We start from the raw sequence: 22,131 nt of genomic DNA, 5'->3' as shown, positions 1-22,131 counted from the left end.
CACTGCGATTTCTACTGCTGTTTTTAAAGTCAAAGTTTATTCAGTAAGCAGTCTTCTTTGGGTAGCCTCATTTTGGAGACCACAAACTAGATGATCTCAACGAGTAACTTCTAATAACTCACCAAATCTACAGTCTCATGCCAGCCTTTTTAAGGTCACCATAAACTGAGCAATGCTTTTGCCTTCCACTTGGTTCCTTTAATGGAAGCTGAACTGTGACGCGATGATCAATGTCTTTGTGGAATAATGGTCTTCAAGGATTTGTGTTCAGATCATCCCAGCCTTGCTGGATGAATAAAGCTCTGAAGCAAATTAAAGGTTTACTTTCTATTGTGCTGAGAAAAGCTTGTACGAGCAATTCATTTTCAATTTTATTTGCTTGCACAAAGTACTGAAAATGCTCAGCATTGGAATTCCATGTTTCATTTTCTTTATTGAAAGGCCCTATGTATCCTAATTGAACCATCATTTCTCTTGCAGGCACTAGCAACTTGAGACTGCTCAGGATATATTTTTTATACTGTCTTCCCAGTATTCCCCTTTTGACCCCAGAGTTGACTTGATGTATTGTTTTAAATGGCCCCAGCTGTACAGCACTCTTCAAATCTGCCGGGAAGCTCACCATTCTCTGATTGGAAAAATACTCCTCTTTTAAAACCACACAGGTAGCTTTTCCTGACTTAAGTCTTCCTTCATTGACAGTTGAATGCTTAATCCTATTGCTTCACCCCAGCCTGGTATATTCAAAGTGGGATGACCCACCATTTTTTTCTCTTAGCATCTTTCTTCGATGTTCTCAATAAAACAAAATCCCAACTCATCATCAGTTTTCATTCTGAAATATCCAACTATGTTTGGAGTTGCCAGTTTGCACACATGGATTCCAACACAAGAGATTTTATTGAAAGAGATGTTCTCTGCACTGCAGAATACAAACTGAAAGTAAAACAACAGCTTCTACAAGCACCCTAATGACATCACCATCAAATCATGTGATCAGCTCTTAAAGCAACCTGCAACTCTTTTGAATCTAAAATACCACCTTATGTCGTATTGTGAATATTCAATAATAAGGAATCTGCCATTCTGCCTGATCCTCCATACTAGCCATGTTTAATGGTTGGCATGATATGATATGTTGGTAGCATTGGAAGAAAACCAGCTTATTGGTGCATTTACAGTGGTCATTCATGGTCACAACTCTATTGTGATCTTCCTCACTGATGATATATCAAGGTTTTAGTGAAGAGGAGCGGGTGCTTCTTATTGTGGGGCATTTTAGGACGAGAGGTCATAGTCTTAGGATAAAGGGTAGCAAATTTAAAACAGTGTTGAGAAGAAATTACTTCTGCGAAGGGGTTGTGAAAGTGTGGAATTTGCTACCCCAAAGCATGGTGAATGCTGGGAGTAAATGTTAGGAGGAGTTAGATTTTTAATTGGTAATGGGTTGAAGGGTTAAGGGGAGAAGGCAGGAAAATGGAAATGAGCATATCAGCCATGATCGAATGATGGAGCTGATTTGATGGGCCTAATGGCCTAATTCTGCTCCTATATCTTATGAACTTACGGACTTATGAATAAAAATGCTTAATAAGACAACCTATTAAGATGTCTTAGTACATTTGCAACTTACCATTATACCCTTCTGCTACCCACAAAAAATGTATTTTGCTTCCAGATTCCAGTCACAGCTGAGTCTGTAGATAGACTGCTGAGGCAGGGGGGACCTGTGAAATACCACAAGTAGGAGGAGATGCCATGCCATTTTGCCAGTGGAGCAGAAGGTGGCACATGCACACCTCCTTTCGCACAGGAGCCAATTTGCCACCCCCGCCCCCCCCCCCCCAAGTAAATTTTGAGGGCGAGGTCCTCCTTTCCTGGCACTCTTTGATGGGTCCCAGAACCTCCAGACACCACTTAGCTTGTTGTGAGGGCACATATACATCAGTGCACCCTTCTGCTCCCAGAACAGTTCCAGCAGTGGCCACCCCTACTGGTGGCGCTGCTGAACTAACAGCTGCTGTGACTGGCCAGCAGCTTTTAGGGACAGACAATTGTTCTAAATATGGACAGCTGTCCCACCAGCAGCCAAATGCCGCTGATAATTTGCAGCCCCAGTTCCAGCTTCCCACTGAAGCAAGGTCATTCCTCCTCCCTGTTTTGGGCTGATCAGCAGGTTCCTGCTGCCAGCACTAAATTCAGCCCTTTAATCGCGTCCCCTGCCACTTTCATTCAATCTCTTCTGGCAGACCCCATTGAGTGGACCTGTCTTCCAAATAATTTGTCGTAAGATCTCCGGTAGTAGGGCTTGGAACTCTTGATGAGTGAATGGAACCCCTCAGCCCCACTATTTTGCTTAAAAAAATTCTGAAGCACAACTGGGAGCGATTTAAAATCTCCTGGTTCTAGAAATCCCACCTCAATCTGAGTTCTCCTTGTGCAACAAACATTAAAGTACTTGGAGCACTGTCAAAATGTTTCAACGAATTGGCCTTACAAACCCTCAGTTGCTTGCAGTAGGTGTGCCCAGCTGTGCCAGCTCTGAATTATTAATCCATCGGATCAAAGTAGGATGAATCAACAAAAACACAAACACAAATTAATTGCTTGTGCATGCTTCCAGCAAACTTTGAAATTGAGATAATTGAGTCTATCATTGGAGAGAGTACATCATCCCCTTTGACCGCCCAATCTTCCGAAGGAAATCAATCTGTACAATTGCACTGAAGGCTGTTTGTCAGCAGATACAGGGATGCACCTTCATGCCAGGAGAAGGGTCCTGAGCTCACTCACCCACACCTGGCTGGCAGCACTTTCCCAACAGAGGTGACATGGGCCCTCACCACTGAATGAGACTCCTGTCATCTCTACTAAGTACCAGCCTTGGAATTTAACAGTCATATATCTTTATGTGGAATGGGCTAAACTTAATCAGAAGATCACAAGAGTGGGATGGTAAACTGAAACTTAAACTGGAACTTGTACTTGGATTATGCATTCATTTTTGTTTCCAGATTTCAATTTGTCCCTTGTGTCAAGCTTAAAAACTAAAATTCAAAAGCTGTTACACCCACACCTCTCAGAAATAATACATTTGCTAAGTGAAACTCAGGTTGTGTTAGAATTAGTTTTGTCACATTACATGACTATTAATAACCATCATTCTTTTTTTTCCTCCTTATTGTAAGCAGAAGAAAATGGTTATTCAATAAAACTGAAACAAAGTCTACAGGGCTGTTTTTCCTATTCTCTCTCTCCCTGCCGTGTTACTGAATGGGAGCAGGGTGTTCAGCGTGTGCTGTGACCGTGGATACCAAGCTGTGACTGATGCTGGTATTCCAGATCACAGACGTGACCTCGGGACAGAAGCACAGATCCAACCTGTAACAATGCCCATGACTGGAACATTGGTCATAATAAAGAGCCGCACGGTTGCCTCGCTGCAAAACTTACAGTTGAGCCTGAGTTTGGGTGGCACAGCGGCCTCACAGTGTCGGTTCAATTCTCGGCTTGGGTCACTATGTGGAGTCTGCACATTCTCCTTGTGTCTACGTGGGTTTCTTCCGAAAGCTGTGTTAGGTGAATTGGCCATACTAAATTGTCCCTCAGTGTCGAACAGGCACTGTGTGGGTTTCCTCCGGGTGCTCTGGTTTCCTCCCACAGTCTGAAAGAAGTGTTGGTTAGATGCATTGGCCATGCTAAATTCTCCCTCAGTGTACCCAAACTGGCCCCAGACTGTGGCGACTTGGAGATTTTCACAGTAACTTCATTGCAGTGTTAATGTAAGCCTATTTGTGACAATAATAAATAAATTTTAATCTATAAAACTTCAGTATTAGGACCTGCTACTCACTAACAGTGAGTTATCTGGACTTAACTTTGGGGAGCCTTGACTGCTTCCTTTCTGCCTGGCTGCCATCCAGTCCTCCGCCACATCAATCTCTTGTCCCTCCATAAAGTATTTTGACCCAGTGATGATGAAGGAAGGGTGATATATGTCAAAGTTGATCTGTGACTTGGAGTTGATCTTGGAATGAATGGTTTCCAATGAACTCATTATTCTTGCTGTTTTAGGTGGTTGAAGTCATGGATTTGCAAAATGGTGTCAAAGGAGCCTTAAGGAATTGAAGTTAAATTAATTATTAGTCACAAGTAGGCTTACATTAACATTGCAATGAAATTACTGTGAAAATCCCCAAGCCGCCACACTGCAGCGCCTGATCGGGTACACTGAGGGAGAATTTAACATGGCCAATGCACCTAACCAGCACGTCTTTTGGATTATGGAATGAAACTGGAGTAGTTGGAGGAAACACACACTGACCTGGGGAGAATGTTCAAACTCCACACAGCCAGTGACGTAAGCCAAGAATTGGTCCTGGTGCTGTGAGGCAGCGGTGCTAACCACTGTGCGACCATTGCTGCATTGCATTCTGTAGATAGTGCGCGCTGCAAATACAATCCTAATTTTTCAAGCTTGACTGCTTACTTTGGCGTCTTTGTTCTGTTGTCCCTCGTGTCAGTAAGCCTAACTCTCTCATACACAAATAGATCAAAGAGTTTTCTAACACAATGGTGAATAGCCTTTCTGAATACACCAACAAACAAATTGCTTACTGTGTGAGCAATTTGCGATTAACATACTAACCACCTGACATCTAGGTGCCTACAGCTACTAAATTTAAGAGAATGTGGATTTGTTTTAAAAAAAATCACTAAATAACATTCAGTAACATTGGTCAATGCATTGGAAGCTTTCATTTGTCATATTTCTCAAAGATGTGTGAGGTAGGTTGATTGGCTATGCTAAACTGGCCCTTAGTGCCAGGGAATTAGAAGGGTAAATGCATGGGGTTACGGGGATGGGCTTGTGGTCAGTGTAGGTGTGATGGGCCAAATGGCCTCCTCCTGCACTGATTCTGTGACTCTGCTCCATCAAGTCCTGGTGCTTCATGTGCCTTTGTATTTACTTCTTCCTATTTGTCCATGTGTTCCTCAAAAGTATCGGACTCGCACTGCTCCCCAGCAGCCATCTACCCAATTCTTTTCAAATGAAGTGACATCAACTCTGATTGTTTGGGTAGTGGGGATTATTGGGCATTATCCTGGATAGACCAGCTGCACGCTCATGACATGGAATACAATTCCTTTCTGTTCACAAGAGAGTGACACTAGGCGTAGGGGCTGACATGACCACCCACATACCTTAAAACTCTGTGAATGCTGTCAGATGGCAAAAGGGGAATATCCACGTGTGGCTGGCTGCCTGTCACAGAGCGAGGGTCGTGGGGGCAGGGAGGAACAGGGGGAGTTTATGAACTCACTGTCCTGGACAAATGAAGCAACTGTGCACTGCAAGTTGTGATATTTTGATAGATACCTCCTGCTGTTACTTGGAAAGGTCCAGAGGCATGAAAATTCAAGGTATTGGTTGCCTTGACAGCCACTGACACAGCTGTTAATTTCCTGAGTGGCTCCTAAGGGGCTGAGCAGTCCTGTGATGAGGATCTGTCCGTAGATGTATCCAGGTATGATTACATTAGCTGCACACACACAAATGTTGATACATCTTCATTGACAGAACCTGAGGCACGTGCAGCTGACTTGCAAGCCCAGACTCCCTAGCCCATTCTCTTTATTCTGTAGAATCTTTAGATAGTGATATCTAGCCAAATAGCTAAATGTCCAAATTAGCCTTGTGGATAATTAAAATTCACTTTAAAGTGTCCTCAGGTAGAGGTTAGAGTTCATCCTTGAGGACAGAGTAGTTTCAGTGATGCTCTCAAATCATTGAGTCATGAAACAATCAAATTAGCCATCAAATTTACCACAATTACCAAGTTGACTCTCCATTAAGAAAGAGAAGCCAATATAGCTGAATGGGCTACCAACAATTCAGCACCCAAACTAAATGGATGTGAAGTGTCTGCAATGCTAATTATCCATCAGACTTCCTAAATAAGTAATGAGCCTTCCTAGACCATGTCGAAGTGGATTATGGCTTGGTGCATCTTATGATCTTGGTCACTTCTGCTTAACTTGCATCTACATTCTTGACATTGCATTATAGTTTCTTTAATTTTGTACATAATAGATGTATTCAGTGATTATCCATCATTGATGAGAATTCAATTGACTAGATATCTGTCTCCTGTAGTTTTGCCCTGTAAGGTTTAAATTTATTCATTAGTGTCACAAGTAGGCTTACATTAACACTGTAATGAAGTTACTCTGAAAATCCCATGGTTGTCACATTCCGGCACCTGTTCAGGTACACTGAGGGAGAATTTAGCATGGTTAATGCACCTAATCAATACATTTTTTGGACTGTGGGAAGAAACCAGAGCACCTGAAGGAAACCCATGCATAAACAGGGAGAATGTGCAAACTCCACACAGACAGTGACCCAAGCTGGGAATCGAATCCAGGTCCCTGGCTCTGCTAATCCCTGTGCCACCATGCTATCATCTCTCACAGGTATGGACATGAGATTGGATATAAACTGATACCAAGTAATCCCCTGTGTTGCATTATCCTTAATAAGCTCACCAAAAATTTGTTTTCCAGACAATATTTTTTTTCTATGTGTACAATTTATTATGAATGTGGGATTTTATAAACTAGTTATGATTAAAATATCAACTTTAACTTAAGGTGAAACAGAATATTCTGAATGGGGGGGGGGGGGGATGGTTGCCATTCCAAGCCACTTCCAGGATACATGCCCATGTGATCCGATTAAAAAAAAACTCAGACCAAAACCTATTGAAAAGAAGCGATACTTTCGACACCTTGCAATAGAAAATAGCTGATTGTTGGACACAGGTACACCAAGACACAGGGTGACAGAGAAACAACATAGCTGCAGTGAAGAGCAAAGAAGGGCTGTTTGTGTTCAGAGCCAAACACGATGCTGGTGAGAGCTAGTTCTCTGTTTGAAAAGAAGAATAGAAAACAGGTGGGACATTTGGAGATTTAAGGATGCGGCAGCCTCCAAGATGAGCCTTGCTGGTGAGTCGGACCTGGGAAAATCAGGCTGATTGGACTGACTTACACAGAACACTGGAAATGTCACCCTTGGGTTATGCTATATATGATCTTAATACTTAAAAGGGAGAAGTAAGTGGTGAAGGGAATTAAAGCACTTTGAAAGGGAGCAATGAAACTACTGGATTAGTCATTAGTGATATGAATGGATCCATTCAAAGGAAGTGTTCTCACAACAACTGAAAGTATGTTACAGACCATGTGATCCTGTTGGATTAGAAACATGTCTGGATCAGATGTCCTGTGATATTGCGCCTTTCTGATGAGGTTTTCGTCCAGCTTTGGCCCTCTCTATTCAAGCCTGGGTACTGCTGCACTCTGCACCTTCCTCTTCTTCTTCCTCCTCTTCTTCTACCTCCTGCTTGTCCTCTTTATCTGACGAACCATGTCATTCCAGGCCCCACCTCCTCCTCAGGTGCATCTCTTTCTGGAAGGTCGGATTACAGTGTGTGCAGGAAATTAACAGGATACACAAGATTCTTATGTCTGTATCTCCAGAAACCTGATGTCCTAGTCGACGGTGGTCCTTGTGCAGTTGTAGCACCTCTGTGGCTCTGTTGCAGAAAGGGATGAGTAGCAAAGGATAACCTTTGCTCCTGAGAATCCAGACATGAATGTATGTGAGAGTTGGAGCAGGAGTGGGGGAAGGAATAAAGAACTGTGGCAGTCTGGAATACTGGAGGGTGAAGGGTGGTAGCTGCCAGGAAAGCAAGTGCACGTGAAGTTCTTGGTGTGGTTGCAGGCAAACTGAACATCGAGGGAGTGGAAGGATTAATCAGTCTCATGGCTGAGCATCACTCACTGCCACACTCCCTTTCATTGGACTTCCTCCTTTAGGGAGGCAATGGCTTAGTGGTATTATTGCTAGCCTATTAATCCAGAAGCTCACCTAATGTTCTGGGGACCGGTGTTCGAATCCCACCATGGCAGACAGTGGAATTTGAATTCAATAAAAAATGTCTGGAATTAAGAATCTACTGATGACCATGAGCCCATTGTCAATTGCCAGTAAAACCTATCTGCCCCTTACCCAGTCTGGGCTACATGTGACCCCAGAACCACGGCAATGTGGTCGACTCTCAATTGCCTTCCAAAGGGATGGGCAATAAATGCTGGCCAGCTAGCAATTCATATCCCATGAATGAATAATAAAAAAGCTAAGACCATAAGATATAGGAGAGAAATAGGCCATTCAGCCCACTGAGTCTGTTCCACCATTCAATCATGACTGATATGTTTCTCAATTCCATTCTCTCATCTTTTCCCCATAATCTTTAATCCCTTTACCAATCAAGAACCCATCCATCTCTGTCTTAAGTACACTCAATGATCTGGCCTCCACAGCCTTCTGTGGTAATGAATTGCAGAGATTCACCACCACTGGCTGAAGAAATTCCCCCTCATATCGGCTCCAAAGGGTTATCCCTTTCCTCTGAGGCTGTCCCTTGGATCCTAATCTCTCCTACTAATGGAAACATCTTCCCCACATCCCATCTATCTAGGCCTTTCAGCTTCTGTAAGTTTCAATGAGATCCCACTCATCTTTATAAACTCAATTGAGTTCAGAGTCTACGAGGTGGACGTGACTGGTTTCCTGCTTTGTTGCTGCCTGTATGCCCCCGGCTGTCCCCGATCCAATGTGCGACCTGTGTGCCCCCACCAAAATTAATGAACAGTGAATCAGCTTATTAACAAGATTAATTGTCCTAATTTCCAAACCGACAAAGCTTCGAGGGCCTACCTTCCACTTGCTATCCTCAGGACAAATGCCATGGGCCGGAGCAGTGACCTAAAACTGGCATAAAGGCTGGATGTGCTTTTTTTTTGTGCCCGCCTGCCTCTGTATCCATTCCCGTTGGGACTTCACAATCTAGCTTCCGGTCTCAAATCAATTTCATTCTATGAAGTTGTAAATGGGAGTTGCATTCTAGAGTAAAATATGGGATGTGAAATAACTGTTTTAGTCTTTCATTATAATAAACGTGAAACCCAAAAGCACGAGCACTGAAAAGCTAGATGTAATTTAAATTCTAATTTAATGAATATGCAACTTTGGCCAATCGGATGCAAGCAGGAAGCAAAATTTGCATATCAAATTTAGATTTGCTTTAATTGAAGAGCAGTCCCTATTAATTTTCTGTAGTCTTTCAATTAGTTTTCAAAGATAATAGCCTGTGTTTATTTGGAATATAACCATAATGTGGGCATTTCTAACAATTGTTAGTACACTTCTATCTTTTCATTGATTAATTCTGCAGTCTTAGTTCCCTCGCACTACACCGATAAATTTACATTTAAAGTCAGTAATTTATAGACCATCAAACAGTCAACTGAGTATTTCTGACTGCCATCAATCTAAATGACTGGCTGTCAGCATGCATCATCTCATGAATTTCTAATTAGAATAGCAATCTCAGTGGTATTCACATCCTCCAACTTTCGCTGTATTCAGCTGGATAATGAATTCTTCCACTCTGTATTCTCATAGGAAGTAAAATTCTTGGGAAAATATTTGAAAAGTTCTCCGTCTGTAATGTGGAGAACTCAGTGCAGTGGGTAGCGTTCCACTGCCTGAACCAGAAGCTGCAGGCTTGATTCCCATTTTAGAATTTGCTCGCTAAGGGAGATGCTTTTATTATGGACTAAGCAGGTTAAGTATCTACCAGCAAATCTTTTCCAACACTCACTGATGCCCCATGGAATGACTGGGAAGAGATTCTAAGTCTGCTTAAGTGAACAGAAATGTGGATCTCTTATTAACATTATCTGTAGTTCCTGACTGCAACATGCAGGTTGCCATTGCAAACTTACACACTCTGGGTGAACAGTAACACACAGAATCATAGAATCCCTACAATGTTGAAGGAGGTCTTTCGGCCTATCGATCTTGTACCAATGACAATCTCATCCATGTCCTGTCCCCGTGATCCCAAATATTTACTCTGCTAGTTTCCCTGACTCTAGGCAGCAATTTTGCATGGCTAATCAGCCTAACACGTACATCTTTGGATTGTGGGAAGAAACTGGAGCACCTGGACAAAACCCATACAGGCAAGGGCTGAACATGCAAACTCCACATAGACAGTTACCCGAGGCTGGAATTGAACCCAGGTCCCTGGAACTGAGGCAGGAGTTCTAACCACTGTGCCACCATATCACACCCCACAATTCACTAAAGAATCATATACCTGCAAGCATTTGTATGGAATTACACTTTGCTTCCAATTTTGTGCCAGCTTTATCTAAGCTGATGCTCTAGTGCAGAACTGAAGGAATGCTGCACAGTTGGAGATCTCATCTTCTGGGCAAAACATTAAACCGAGAACCTGTCTGCTTTGCAAAATGTCCCATAGCACTATTATGAAGAAGTGCAGAGGCGTTACCCTTGGTTGCCAAGCAATATTTATCCCCAAATCAACATCAGTAAACAGATTGCCTGGGCATTGGTACATTGCTGCTTGAGATGGAGGCTTGTTGAATGAAAATTGGCTGCTGTGTTTCTGATATTGCAACAGTGACCATACTTAGAGTACTTCATTGGCTGTAAAACAATTTAAGACATGCAGAGGTCATGAAACACACAATATAAATGCCATATAAAGATATTTCTTTAAATTTCATCATAAATGCCTGTGCCAATATGTGTAACAGAAAATGTCTCTGTAGAACTTGTCATGATGTAATTACATTCCACCTCAAAAGATAGTGGTGTCAGTGCTGTGGTGTTGCTCCTCAGCCTGTACTTCAGATACACGTTTATAATAAATTATAACTAATCCTACTTCCCTGTTTTTATGTTTGCTATTTAACTCTTCAAAAAATATTAAATTGAAGTATTGTCTATAATTGAAGGGAAAATATATGTTTTTTAAAATGGTCCTGAGTTAAATTTGTATACCTAAGGCTAATTATCATGGAACCATGGTATCCCTACTGTGTAGAAGAAGGCCATTCGGCCCATCGAGTCTGCATCGACCATAATCCCACCCAGGCCCTATGCCCTGTAACCCTAAACATTTACCCTGCTAACCCACCTGACACTGATGGGCAATTCCACTTGGCCAATCCACCTAATCCCTTTGACGTCTAACTCCAGTTCATCTGAAAAATCCACTTAGGATGGAATTTTCCCATCCCATGGGAATTGTAGTGAGCGGGATATGGACCATGTAAAGATCTGTTGACCTCGGGCAAGATTTTCCAGTCTTAGGGTGAGTGCAGCTGGAAAATCTCATCCCTGGTCTTGGTTCTGCTTTTGCAATGTATCGGTTAATATCTGGATGATGTATATTATATAAATATATATCAGTGTGTGTGATCTTCATCCCTAGATAAAAGATGTCTGTGCATGCTTTGTTGATCCCCTGCTGTTAGTACATTTTGGCCAAAATAGTGTTTGTCATTTACTTATAGACAATTATAAAGTTTATCGTGCGTTAAGCAGTCTGGGTGGAAACAGGAGTTTACTCAGTCCTGTGCACCTCATTAAAATACAACTGCTTGGTACATTTAATCACTTCTAATTGGTGATGGCTTACAGCTTGCACTGCTCAGCTGTCTGCAATAAAAATCATGCCCAACTGAAAAAAACAGTATCTGGTTATGGTTATGCTGACCAATGTTCACTCTGTGCTAGTCTTCCCAGGAATATGGAAAATTGCCCAAGTATGCTCTGTACAGGTATGCCTTGTAAACAAAAAACAGGACAAACCCAATTACTGCCCCATTTATCCACTCTCGGTCACCAGTAAAGTGATGGAAAGGATCATTAGCTACTATTAAGTGGCATTTGCTTATTAACTTGCTCACTGATGCTCAGTTTGAGTTTTATGAGGGTCACTCAAACTCTGTTCCAGTTTAGCCTTTGTTCAAACATGGACAAGCAAGCTGAACTCCAGTGGTGAGATGAGAGTGACTGCCGTTAATATCCTTGCATTGCCTTTATTTCAAAAAGGGAGGGAGACAGAAAGCGGGAGACAGAAAGCAGGAGACTTATAAGCCTGTTAGCCTAACACCTGTCTTAGGGAAATGTTAGAAGCCATTATTAAAGATGTGTAGCTGGGCACTTGGAAAAATTCAAGCCAGTCAGGCAAAGTCAGCAAGGTTTTGTGAAAGGGAAATCATGTTTGACCAATTGGAGTTCTTTGAAGGCTTCACATGTGCTGTGGATAAAGGGGAACTGGTGGATACACTGTACTTAGGTTTCCAGAAGACATTTGATAAGGTGCTGCATCAAAGATCTTGCTTAATTAAAAGCTCATGGTATAAGGGGTAACATATTGGCATAGATTAAAGTTTGGCTAGTTGACAGGAAACGGAGAGTAGGCATAAATGGTTTTTTTTGTGGTTGGCAGATGTGGCGAGTTGTGTACCACAGGAATCATTGCTGGATCTCAACTTTTTACAGTTTATATAAATGACTTGGATGAAGGGACTGAAGATATGGTTTATAAATTTGCTGATGACACAAAGATAAGCAGAAAATAAGTTGTGAAGCGGATGTAAGGAGAATGAATATAAATGGCATAGATCGGGTGGCACAGTTGCACAGTCATTAGCACTGCTGCCTCACAGCACCAGGAACTTGGTTTCGATTCCCAGCTTAGGTCACTGTGTGAAGTTTGCTCGTTCTCCTTGTGTCTCCCTGGGTTACCTCTGGGTGCGCCGGTTTTCTCCCACGGTCTGAAAGATGTGTTGGCCAGGTGCATTGACCATGCTAAAATTTTTGCTCAGCGTCCTGAACAGACACTGGAGTGTGGCAACTAGGGGACTTTCACAGTAACTTCATTGCACTGTTAATGTAAGCCTACTTGTGATACTAATAAATAAACTTTAAACTTTAGATTAAGTGAGTGGGCAAAATTCTAACAAATAATGTGGGCAAATGTGATATTGGCCATTTTGGCAGAAGAATAAAAAAAGTGTATTATCGAACTAGTGAGAAATTTCAGAGCTCTGAAGTGCAGAGGAATCTAGGTATCTTAGTGCATGTATCACAAAAGACAAGCATGTAGGTACGGCATGTAATTCGGAAAACTAATAAAATCTAATCATTTGTTGTGAGGGGAATTGATTACAAAAGTAGGGAGGTTATGCTTCAGTTGTACCATATCAGGAATAATGTGTACATATTGGTCTCCTTATTTAAGGAAAGATGTAAATGCATTAGAAGCAGTTTGGAGAATGTTACTGTACTAATACCAGGAACGTGTGAGTTCTCCTGAGGAAAGATTAGAAGAATTAGATTTGTATCTAGTAGAGTTTGATTTAAGCATGTGAGATCCTGAGGGGTATTGACAGGGTGAATGTAGAGGGCATGTTTCTTCTTGTCAGAGAATCTAGAACTAGTGGTCATTGTTTAAAAATAAGGGGTTCCTCAGTTTAGAATGATGAGAAGAAACTATTTCTCTCAGAAGGTTTTGGAAATCTCTTCCGCAAAAGGCAGTGGAAGCAAAATCTTTGAATATTTTTACAGAGCTAGATAGATTCTTGATCGACAAGGGAATAAAACGTTATCAAGGATAGGCAGGAATGTGAAGTTGAAGTTACAATCAGGTCAGCCATGATCTTATTGAATGGCAGAGCTTTAGAGGCTGAGTAGCCTATTCCTGCTCCTAATTTGTATGTTTGTATGTATTTGACTGTGTGTGGCATCAAGGAGCCCCAGCAAAACTGTAGTCTTTGGGAATGGGGGAAATCTCTCTCTTGGCTGGAGTCATGCCACCACAAAGGAAGATGGTTGTGGTCGTTGGTAGTCTGTCATTTCAATTCCAGGATACCACTGCAGTAGTTCATCACAACTGTGTCCTAGGCCCAACCACCTTCAGCTACTTCATCAATGACCTTCCTTCCATTATAAGGTCAGAAGTGGGGATGTTCGCTGGTGACTGCACAATGTTCAGCACAATTTCCAACTCCTCAGATGCTGAAGCAGTCCATGTCCAAATGCAACAAGATCCAGACAATATCCAGGCTTGGGCTGACAAGTGGCAAGTAACATTCATGCTACAAATGTGCCAGGCAATGGCCATCTCCAACTGTTAATATCCCCCACTATCAACATCCTGAGGGTTACCATCAACCAGAAACTCAACTAGATTAGCCGTTTAAATACTATGGCTACAAGAGCTGAACGTAGGCTGGTCCAATGGCGAGTAACTTAACATCTTACTCCCCAAAGCATGTCCACAATTTACAAGGCACAAGTCAGCAGTGTGATGGAATACTCTCCTCTTGCCTGGATGGGTACAGATCCAACAACACCAAGAAACTTGACTTCATCCAAGACAAAGCAGCCAGCTTGATTGCATCCCCATTCACAAACATTCATCACTTCCACCTCCACCGACAAACAGTGGCAGCCATATGTACCATCTACAAGATGCACTGCAGAAACTCACCAAGGCTGCTTATACAGCACCTTCCAAACCCCTGACCACTTCCATCTAAAAGGTCAAGGGCAGCAACAGCTGAGAACACCACCGCTTGGAGATTCCCCTCCAAGTCAGCCACCATCCTGACTTTGAAATATATTGCTGTTCCTTCTTTGTTGCCGGGTCAAAATCCTGGAACTCCCTTCCTCATTGGGGTGTACCTACACAACATGACTGAACAGTTCAAGAATCCAGCTCACTACCATCTTCTCAAGGGCAATTAGGGATGGACAATGAATGTTGGCCTAGCCTGTGACACCCATCTCTCTTGAAATAATAATTTAAGAAAAATACAGGCTTCTATGTGTACCCCCCCTATAAAGAAACAAGGTCCTCAGAATGGGAGCCATACATTTGCATCCATATTGTCAAAGGACAGTTGAGACCCTGATTTCAGAGTTTTTTTTGGGAGTTGTGTAGGACTGCTGTGGTGTAAATTTTCATTCCATCGTATCATTTATAATGTGGCTGTATTTATTTTAATAACTTTTAAAACATTTTGTAACCTATATTTGAGATTTTAGCAGGTGTCATTCAAGTAACATTAGATTTGTTCAGTGGTAATAGCGCTACATCTTTGAGCCTCCCATAGGGTGCTGCAGGCAAATCACGTCAGCACCAACACACATATACACACCACAAGTTGTATAGATTGTATTTGTAATAGAATGAACCTTATTCTAAAGCTAGTTACAGCGTGAGGAGCTAACGGGCAGCAAGTGGTCAGTAGTAACACATAGCATAATTTTCTTTTCAAATATAACTTTATCGCCATCTTATACCAAATGATATATAAGGCAGAGTTCTTTAAACTCAGAATTTAATAACTTCAGGGTGAAAGAATCATAATGGAAAAGCTGGCAGTAGAAATAATTATGTTTAAACATATGTAATGAGAAATATATAACTGAGTTTCTCATTAAATCAAAACTTGCACCAAGCTGCTGATAGTGCGGCAAGAATCACATCAAGGGAATATTTTCTTCTTTTAGAGAAGGGTAGGTTTTGCCAATGTGTTTCTGATGGACTATCGGGCTTTTGGGAGTAAAGTGGGGGATCTTTGAACTGAGAAGGAAAACTGAAGGTCAACAAATCTGTAATCATGAAACAGTAGTGGATATTGCATAATAGAATGTGTGAGGATGTAAACTTTAAAAGTAAGAATGGTAATCAGGAATACAATGTAAGCAGAAACACATTGAAGGGAGCATGGGTGTGATGGTTAAAAGAATAAAGGAGTTCACCAGACCTTGGGGCATAAATAAAAACCAAAAATGCTAGATAAACTCAGTAGGTCAGGAAGCATCTGTGGAGCGAGAACCAGGGTTAATGTTTTGAGGCCATATGAACCTTGTACAAAACTGAAGAGAGAGAGAAATGTGACGAATTATATAGTGGTGGTGGTGTGGGGAGCATAAATGCTGGCTGATGGTGCAAAAAGCAATCAAAATAGACTAATGGGATGTCGGTTTTGATTGAAGGAGGTAGGGAGATAGGGAATAGGGTATTGCTCTGACCTTGTTTTGAATAGTAAGGTGGATTTTAAAAATAAATATTCCTAATATTTGCACATTCATCTTAAAACAGAGCAGAGCAATGACATCTGCACCTGAATTCTTGATTTTAACTTGCATAATGTGAAGGGTGTGGGAACGTTGGCCACTGTTGCCTAAAGCTCATGAAGGGCAAATCCTGCTGCAAAGACACCCAAAGCTTGCCTGAACATTGCCCATGCTCTCACGAGGCACTAGAGGGCTGCTGGCACACAGAACTGTGCTGTGACATGTGTTTGCAGTCACACTGCACACCAGCTAGTTTCAAAGTGGCCAGGATCAGGATAGGGAAGGACTATGGGAAACCAACACTAATAAATAAACTTCAAACCTCTAGTTGCCACCCCCTTGCATTCCAGAGTATTGGGTTATGTGTCCTCCCCTCCTGATACTGAAGCATCTCACTGTTGAGGCCAGTTGATTCAATTCCCCTACCCACTCATCCTTCTATTTGGTGATGCTACCCAAAGCCAGACTGTTGGCCATCAAATGCTGATAATCCATTGGGTCAGTACCACCAGCAACAAACTGGTAAGCAAGATATGTGACAATGCTTCTGAAAATTTCCTTCCTCACTCGCTGCCCGTTTTTAAATGACAATGCCTCTGAAAGGACAGGCGAGTGAGCCGATGAGTACAATGGAGGCTTGGGAAAACTCTCACCCTTAATTTCACCAACTTGAAAAAAACCAATATCAAAAACGGAGTTTCTGCAGGCATGATTATTTCCTCATTTGTGTATTTGCAGGTGATGGACAAGTGGACTTTGATGAATTTATGACGATACTTGGCCCTAAACTGTTGTCATCTGAAGTGCGGGAAGGGTTTCATGGCAGCACAATAGACTCCATATTTTGGCAGGTAAGGTATTTATTTGGTGAGAATAGGTAATGCCATCCGCGTTATTATAGTCTGGTGCCGTGTGCCACATGGTAACAAAGCTGGCTTGATACTTTAATGTACGTGATAAGCAATCAATGTGCTGTCGGATAGGTGTCCTGATTTCAGTTGCTGAGCGCCGTGGTGATTGTACATCACATGAGGTACAGTTTTAAATTTGCATTAAAATATCTGCTGTTTTGTAAAAATGCACGCATGTCCTTTTGCGATACCGCAATGATTCCAGACGTGACAACAGCTTTCCTTTGACAAGATAAATCAGATCCACTCATTTAAGATACCACAGGAGTTAACATCAGGCTGTTAATTGTTCCGTGCAGGCATACCAGGAATTCATATTTGAAACTAGTTTCCAGAGGTCCACCTACGGTTTGAAATACAATTGTTAGGCTCCAAAGTTATCAGGAATGCATTTGTGATTTGTCTACAAATAATGAAAAGAGAACATTGTCTCCTTGGGGATCACTATATACGCCCGTGGAATAAAAAGGTCTGCTCAGAGGGAACCAGTGGAATGGGAATTGTGCCATTACTGCATTTTTTGTTTAATGATGTTTGAGAATTTTATATTTTAAGGCAATGTTATGAAAAGTGCAATTATACTGTGGTTGGTATGAATTTGCTGGTGTTTGGATTGTGGCGATTTGAGTTACAAAATGATTTTTCTTTCATAATTGCTATTTGACAGCTGGCACAGTTAATGAAAAGCACTCGATTGTTCCTGCTTTTTGTTCCCGCTGCCGCTCGGCTCAGTGGGAGCTGCAGAGTGACAAGCTCACTGAATGTGCTGGGAAAACACAGTTTGCCATCAATGATATTGGTGTGGTGAAATAACGGTTCTGATTTTTATGTAAATTGAGCTCACTCAACTGGAAAGACACCTTGCTTACTCCCTCCACTCGCCCAGTGATGATCGTCACAGCTAATTAATAAGACAACCACCAAGCAGGAGGTTTGTGTCATCATTGGGTGATCAGTAGATACCAGGAATAACTCAAGAGTGGTATGATGAATGTTAGGGGGCTGCACGATGGTTTTCTAGTTGTATTTAAAAACTATTGTTTCCTTCAAGAAGACAAAACAAAGTAACAGAGTGGTTCCAAAATGAGCTTTACTGTAACTATAGGAACCTGAATGTCCATTCAGGGCATTCAGAATGAAAAATTCAGAAATACACAGGCAATTAAAGTCTCAGCTTCAATTATAAGTAATTAGCAGAGTAGTAGTTACCCCTAACCAATCATGGTTATAGTTAAATCATGCATACGTAAGGGTATAATGTCAAATTAAAACTTGTGCATGTTATATCATCAAGAAATGATAGCTATATCTCTGACCAATGGTAACTCGATCGCTGTTTCCATTGTTCCTTGTTCTAGTGGGCAGACGTTAACTGCAGCTGCATATCATTCAGTTTGATGGCCCTTCTTATCTGAGTTTACTTTAATCAAAACCTGTCATTTTCACATAGCTTTCCCTGTGTGACTGAGGTTCACACAGTAAAAAGTCTGACAACACCAGGTTTTAGTCCAACCTATTTATTTGATAATATACTCACTAGCTTTCGGGGTTACCCCCTTCGTCAGGTGAATGGAGAGTTCTGGCCTCAGACAGAGCATATAAAGCACAGACAGTTTAGAGATTACTGATTAAAATGCGAATCCTTACACCTAACCTGCTGTTCAAGACCTGAAGTGGCTGATAATGTGAGTGGAAGGAGCACTGATCACAGTTTAAAGAGATGTGTATTGTCTCCAGACAGTACAGTAAGTGAGGTTTTGCAAACCCAGGCAAGTCATGGGGGTTACAGAAAGTGCGACATGAACCCAAGATCCCTGTTGAGACCGTCCTCATGTGTGCGGAACTTGGCTATCAGTCTCTGCTCAGCGACTCTGCGCTGTCGTGTGTTGTGAAGGCCGCCTTGGAGAATGCTTACCCGAAGGTCAGAGGCTGAATGCCCGTGACCAGGCACCAGACAGTCACCAGGCAAGACTGTTCCCTTCCTGTTGGCGAACACTTCAGTGGTCACGGGCATTCAGCCTCTGACCTTCGGGTAAGCATTCTCCAAGGCGGCCTTCACGACACACGACAGCGCAGAGTCGCTGAGCAGAGACTGATAGCCAAGTTCCGCACACATGAGGACGGTCTCAACAGGGATCTTGGGTTCATGTCGCACTATCTGCAACCCCCGTGACTTGCCTGGGTTTGCAAAACCTCACTTACTGTACTGTCTGGAGACAATACACATCTCTTTAACCTGTGATCAGTGCTCCTTCCACTCACATTATCAGCCACTTCAGGTCTTGAACAGCAGGTTAGGTGTAAGGATTCGCATTTTAATCAGTAATCTCTAAACTGTCTGTGCTTTATATGCTCTGTCTGAGGCCAGAACTCTCCATTCACCTGATGAAGGGGGTAACCCCGAAAGCTAGTGAGTATGTTATCAAATAAATAGGTTGGACTAAAACCTGGTGTTGTCAGACTTTTTACTGTGTTTACGCCAGTCCAACGCCGGCATACCCACATCATGACTGAGGTTCAGCCAGAGCTTATACAGTTTTTAAACTTGTACCAATGGTGTAGCACCACTGGCGGTGCCCTAACATAGAATCAACTGAACCTTAGAATCTCACAGCACAGAAGGAGGCCATTTGGTCTGTCATACATATGCTGACTCTTTGAAAGAGCACTCATCAACCTTTTCTCCTAAACTATGCAAATTAGTCCTATTGTGTACATATCCCATTGCCTTTGAATGCTCCAACAAAATCTGCTTTCCACCACTCCACTGGGTAATGTTTTCAGATGTTAACAAATCACCATGTGAAAATGTTTCTTATTATTTCCCCTCTAGCCCTTTTGCAAATTATTTTAAATTTGTAATTTCTCATTGCTCAAATGGAAATGGTTTCTTCCTATGTGTGGCTGATGTGGTGTAGATGAATTCCCAAAGGCCGTTTGATAAAGTACCACCTAATAAAAGAAGAGTTGAAGTCTGTGGAAAGAATGGACAGTGGCAAATTCAATATACAGTTGGCTGACAGCAAAGAGGAAATGGAGTGGTGGGGAACAGTTGTTTTCCAGGCTGGAGAACAGTTTCCACAGGGCTTGGTACTGGGACCGCTGCTTTTCTAGATGCACCTCAATGACTTATGCCAAGGCACACACGGCATTTGTAGATGAATTAAAACTTAGGAGTATTAAGAACTGTAAGGAGGATAGTATTATAAAAGAGAATAAGTGTATAAGGCAAGATGCTGGAAAAAGCAGACACATGACAAATTAAATTAAATGCAGAGAATTGTGAAGTGACACAAGTTGGTAGGAAGAACAGGGAGAGGCAAAATGAACTAAAGGACACAATTCTAAAGCGCATACAGAACAGAGAGCCTTGGGGGCATTTGAGAACAAATCATTAAAGGTAGCTGGACCTTTAAATTCACTTACCCAGCCCTCAATATCCAAGTATTTTGATAGCTTGTGCCAGGGATCTGGGTTCAATTCCTGGCTTGGATCGCTGTCTGTGCAGAGTCTGAACGTTCTCCCCATGTCTGCACGGGTTTCCTCCAGGTGCTCTAGTTTCCTCCCATAGTCCGAAAGATGTGCTGGTTGGGTGCATTGACCATGCTAAATTCTCCCTCAGTGTATCCGAACAAGCGTCGGAGTGTGATGACTAGGGGATTTTAACGGTAATTTAGTTACAGTGTTAGTGTAAGCCTACTTGTGACACTATTAGATAGATTTAGCTAGTGATGCTCAGGGTGCAACTGAGGGATGAGATGTTTCAATGGGATTGGAATACAATGGGCTGCTTCCTCAGGGACCTAATGTGCAACTTGAGCATTACATCTAGTCTCCAATAATCAAGAGTCCAGAAGATATATATTTATAATTACATAACTATAGGAAGGTTACAGCACCAAAGGAGGCCATTCAGCCTGCCATTAACATGCCAGCTCTCTGCAAGAATAATTCAGCTAGTTCCAGTCCCCCATCCTTTCTCTGAAGCCCTTCAAATATTTTTTTCTTCAGGTGCTTTTTCAATTCCTTTTGGAAGTCATGATTGTTTATTTATTTATTAGTCACAAGTAGGTTTATATTAACACTGCAATGAAGTTCCTGTGAATATCCCCTAGTTTCCACACTCCAGTGCCTGTTCGGGTACATTGAGGGAGAATTTAACATGGCCAATGCACCTAACCGACACCCTTTCAGGCTGTGGGGTGAAATCAGAGCACCTGGAGGTAACCCATACAGACATGGGGTGAACGTGCAGACTCCGCACATACAGTGCTGGGAATTGAACCCGGTCCCTGGCGCTGTGAGGCAGCTGTCCTAGCTGCTACCCATATGAATCTGCTTCCAACATATTCTCAGGGAGTGCTGCATAAATAGCTTTTCCTCTTGCCATTATTGCTTTTTTTGCTAACTGACTTACACCAGTGTCCTCTGGTTTGTGATCTGCCAGTCAAAAGGAACAGTTTCTCTCCATCTACTTTACTTAGACTCCTCATGATTTTTAACAGCTCTATCAAATATCTTTCCAGCCTTCTTTTCTCTAAGGAGAGGTACTGCATATCCGCATAACTGAAGCCCTTCAACCCGGAGGAATTCTCATAAATCTTTTCTGAACTCTCACCAAAGCTTTCACATCCTCTTGAAGTGCAGTGCCCAGAACTCCACACAGTACTTCTGAAGTAGTGCTTCATACAGGTTTGTCACAACTTCCCTGGTTTTGTGCTCCATACCTTTACTTATCAAGCCTAGAACCCCATGTAGTTAATTGGGATACAGATTGGGAGCGGATGAGAAGGCGACAGGCAGGCTGGCCATCTGTTTTCCTATCTCAAGATATAAAGACATACAAGATATGTCATCAGATATGCTGTGGTGGGGTGGGGGTGTGGATGGTGGGATCACACGTGTCCGAATGAAGCCAAATAAAGTACCATTTCCGTTCTGAATATTTCAGTCAGTAAGAACATTTTTACAGTGATTCTGTACCTTAGTTTGTTCAGTTTGATGTCCACCATGTTCATCGTTCTGGGGACTCATACTTGCAAAAAATACAATAATTCATGAATAAGCACACCATAATGAAGTTGATTTTGACTGCATAATTGTACCAGCTGGGTGTTTGTGGATTGATGGCCTGCTTTACACCACTCCTGATTTTTACACTTCATGGCGCCATAAGAC

General features: G+C 42.1%; 1 protein-coding gene across 1 annotated transcript in view; it reads left to right on the top strand.

The window, feature by feature from the left end:
- The window catches only part of LOC145357251 (calcium-binding protein 8), a 330,782-nt gene that overhangs the window by 63,105 nt on the left and 245,546 nt on the right, over window positions 1-22,131 (top strand). Inside the window, exon 4 of the mRNA XM_080210426.1 lies at window positions 16,781-16,893. Within this exon, the coding sequence (XP_080066552.1) occupies window positions 16,781-16,893 (113 nt within the window). The remainder of the gene's footprint in view (window positions 1-16,780; window positions 16,894-22,131) is intronic.

Source organism: Carcharhinus amblyrhynchos, chromosome 23 (assembly GCF_965287045.1).
Source record: "Carcharhinus amblyrhynchos chromosome 23, sCarAmb.v2.hapA, whole genome shotgun sequence".
NCBI classification, from domain to species: Eukaryota; Metazoa; Chordata; class Chondrichthyes; order Carcharhiniformes; family Carcharhinidae; genus Carcharhinus; species Carcharhinus amblyrhynchos.
Note: the sequence above shows the minus strand (reverse complement) of the source record. Positions and strands in the feature narration are given on the sequence as shown.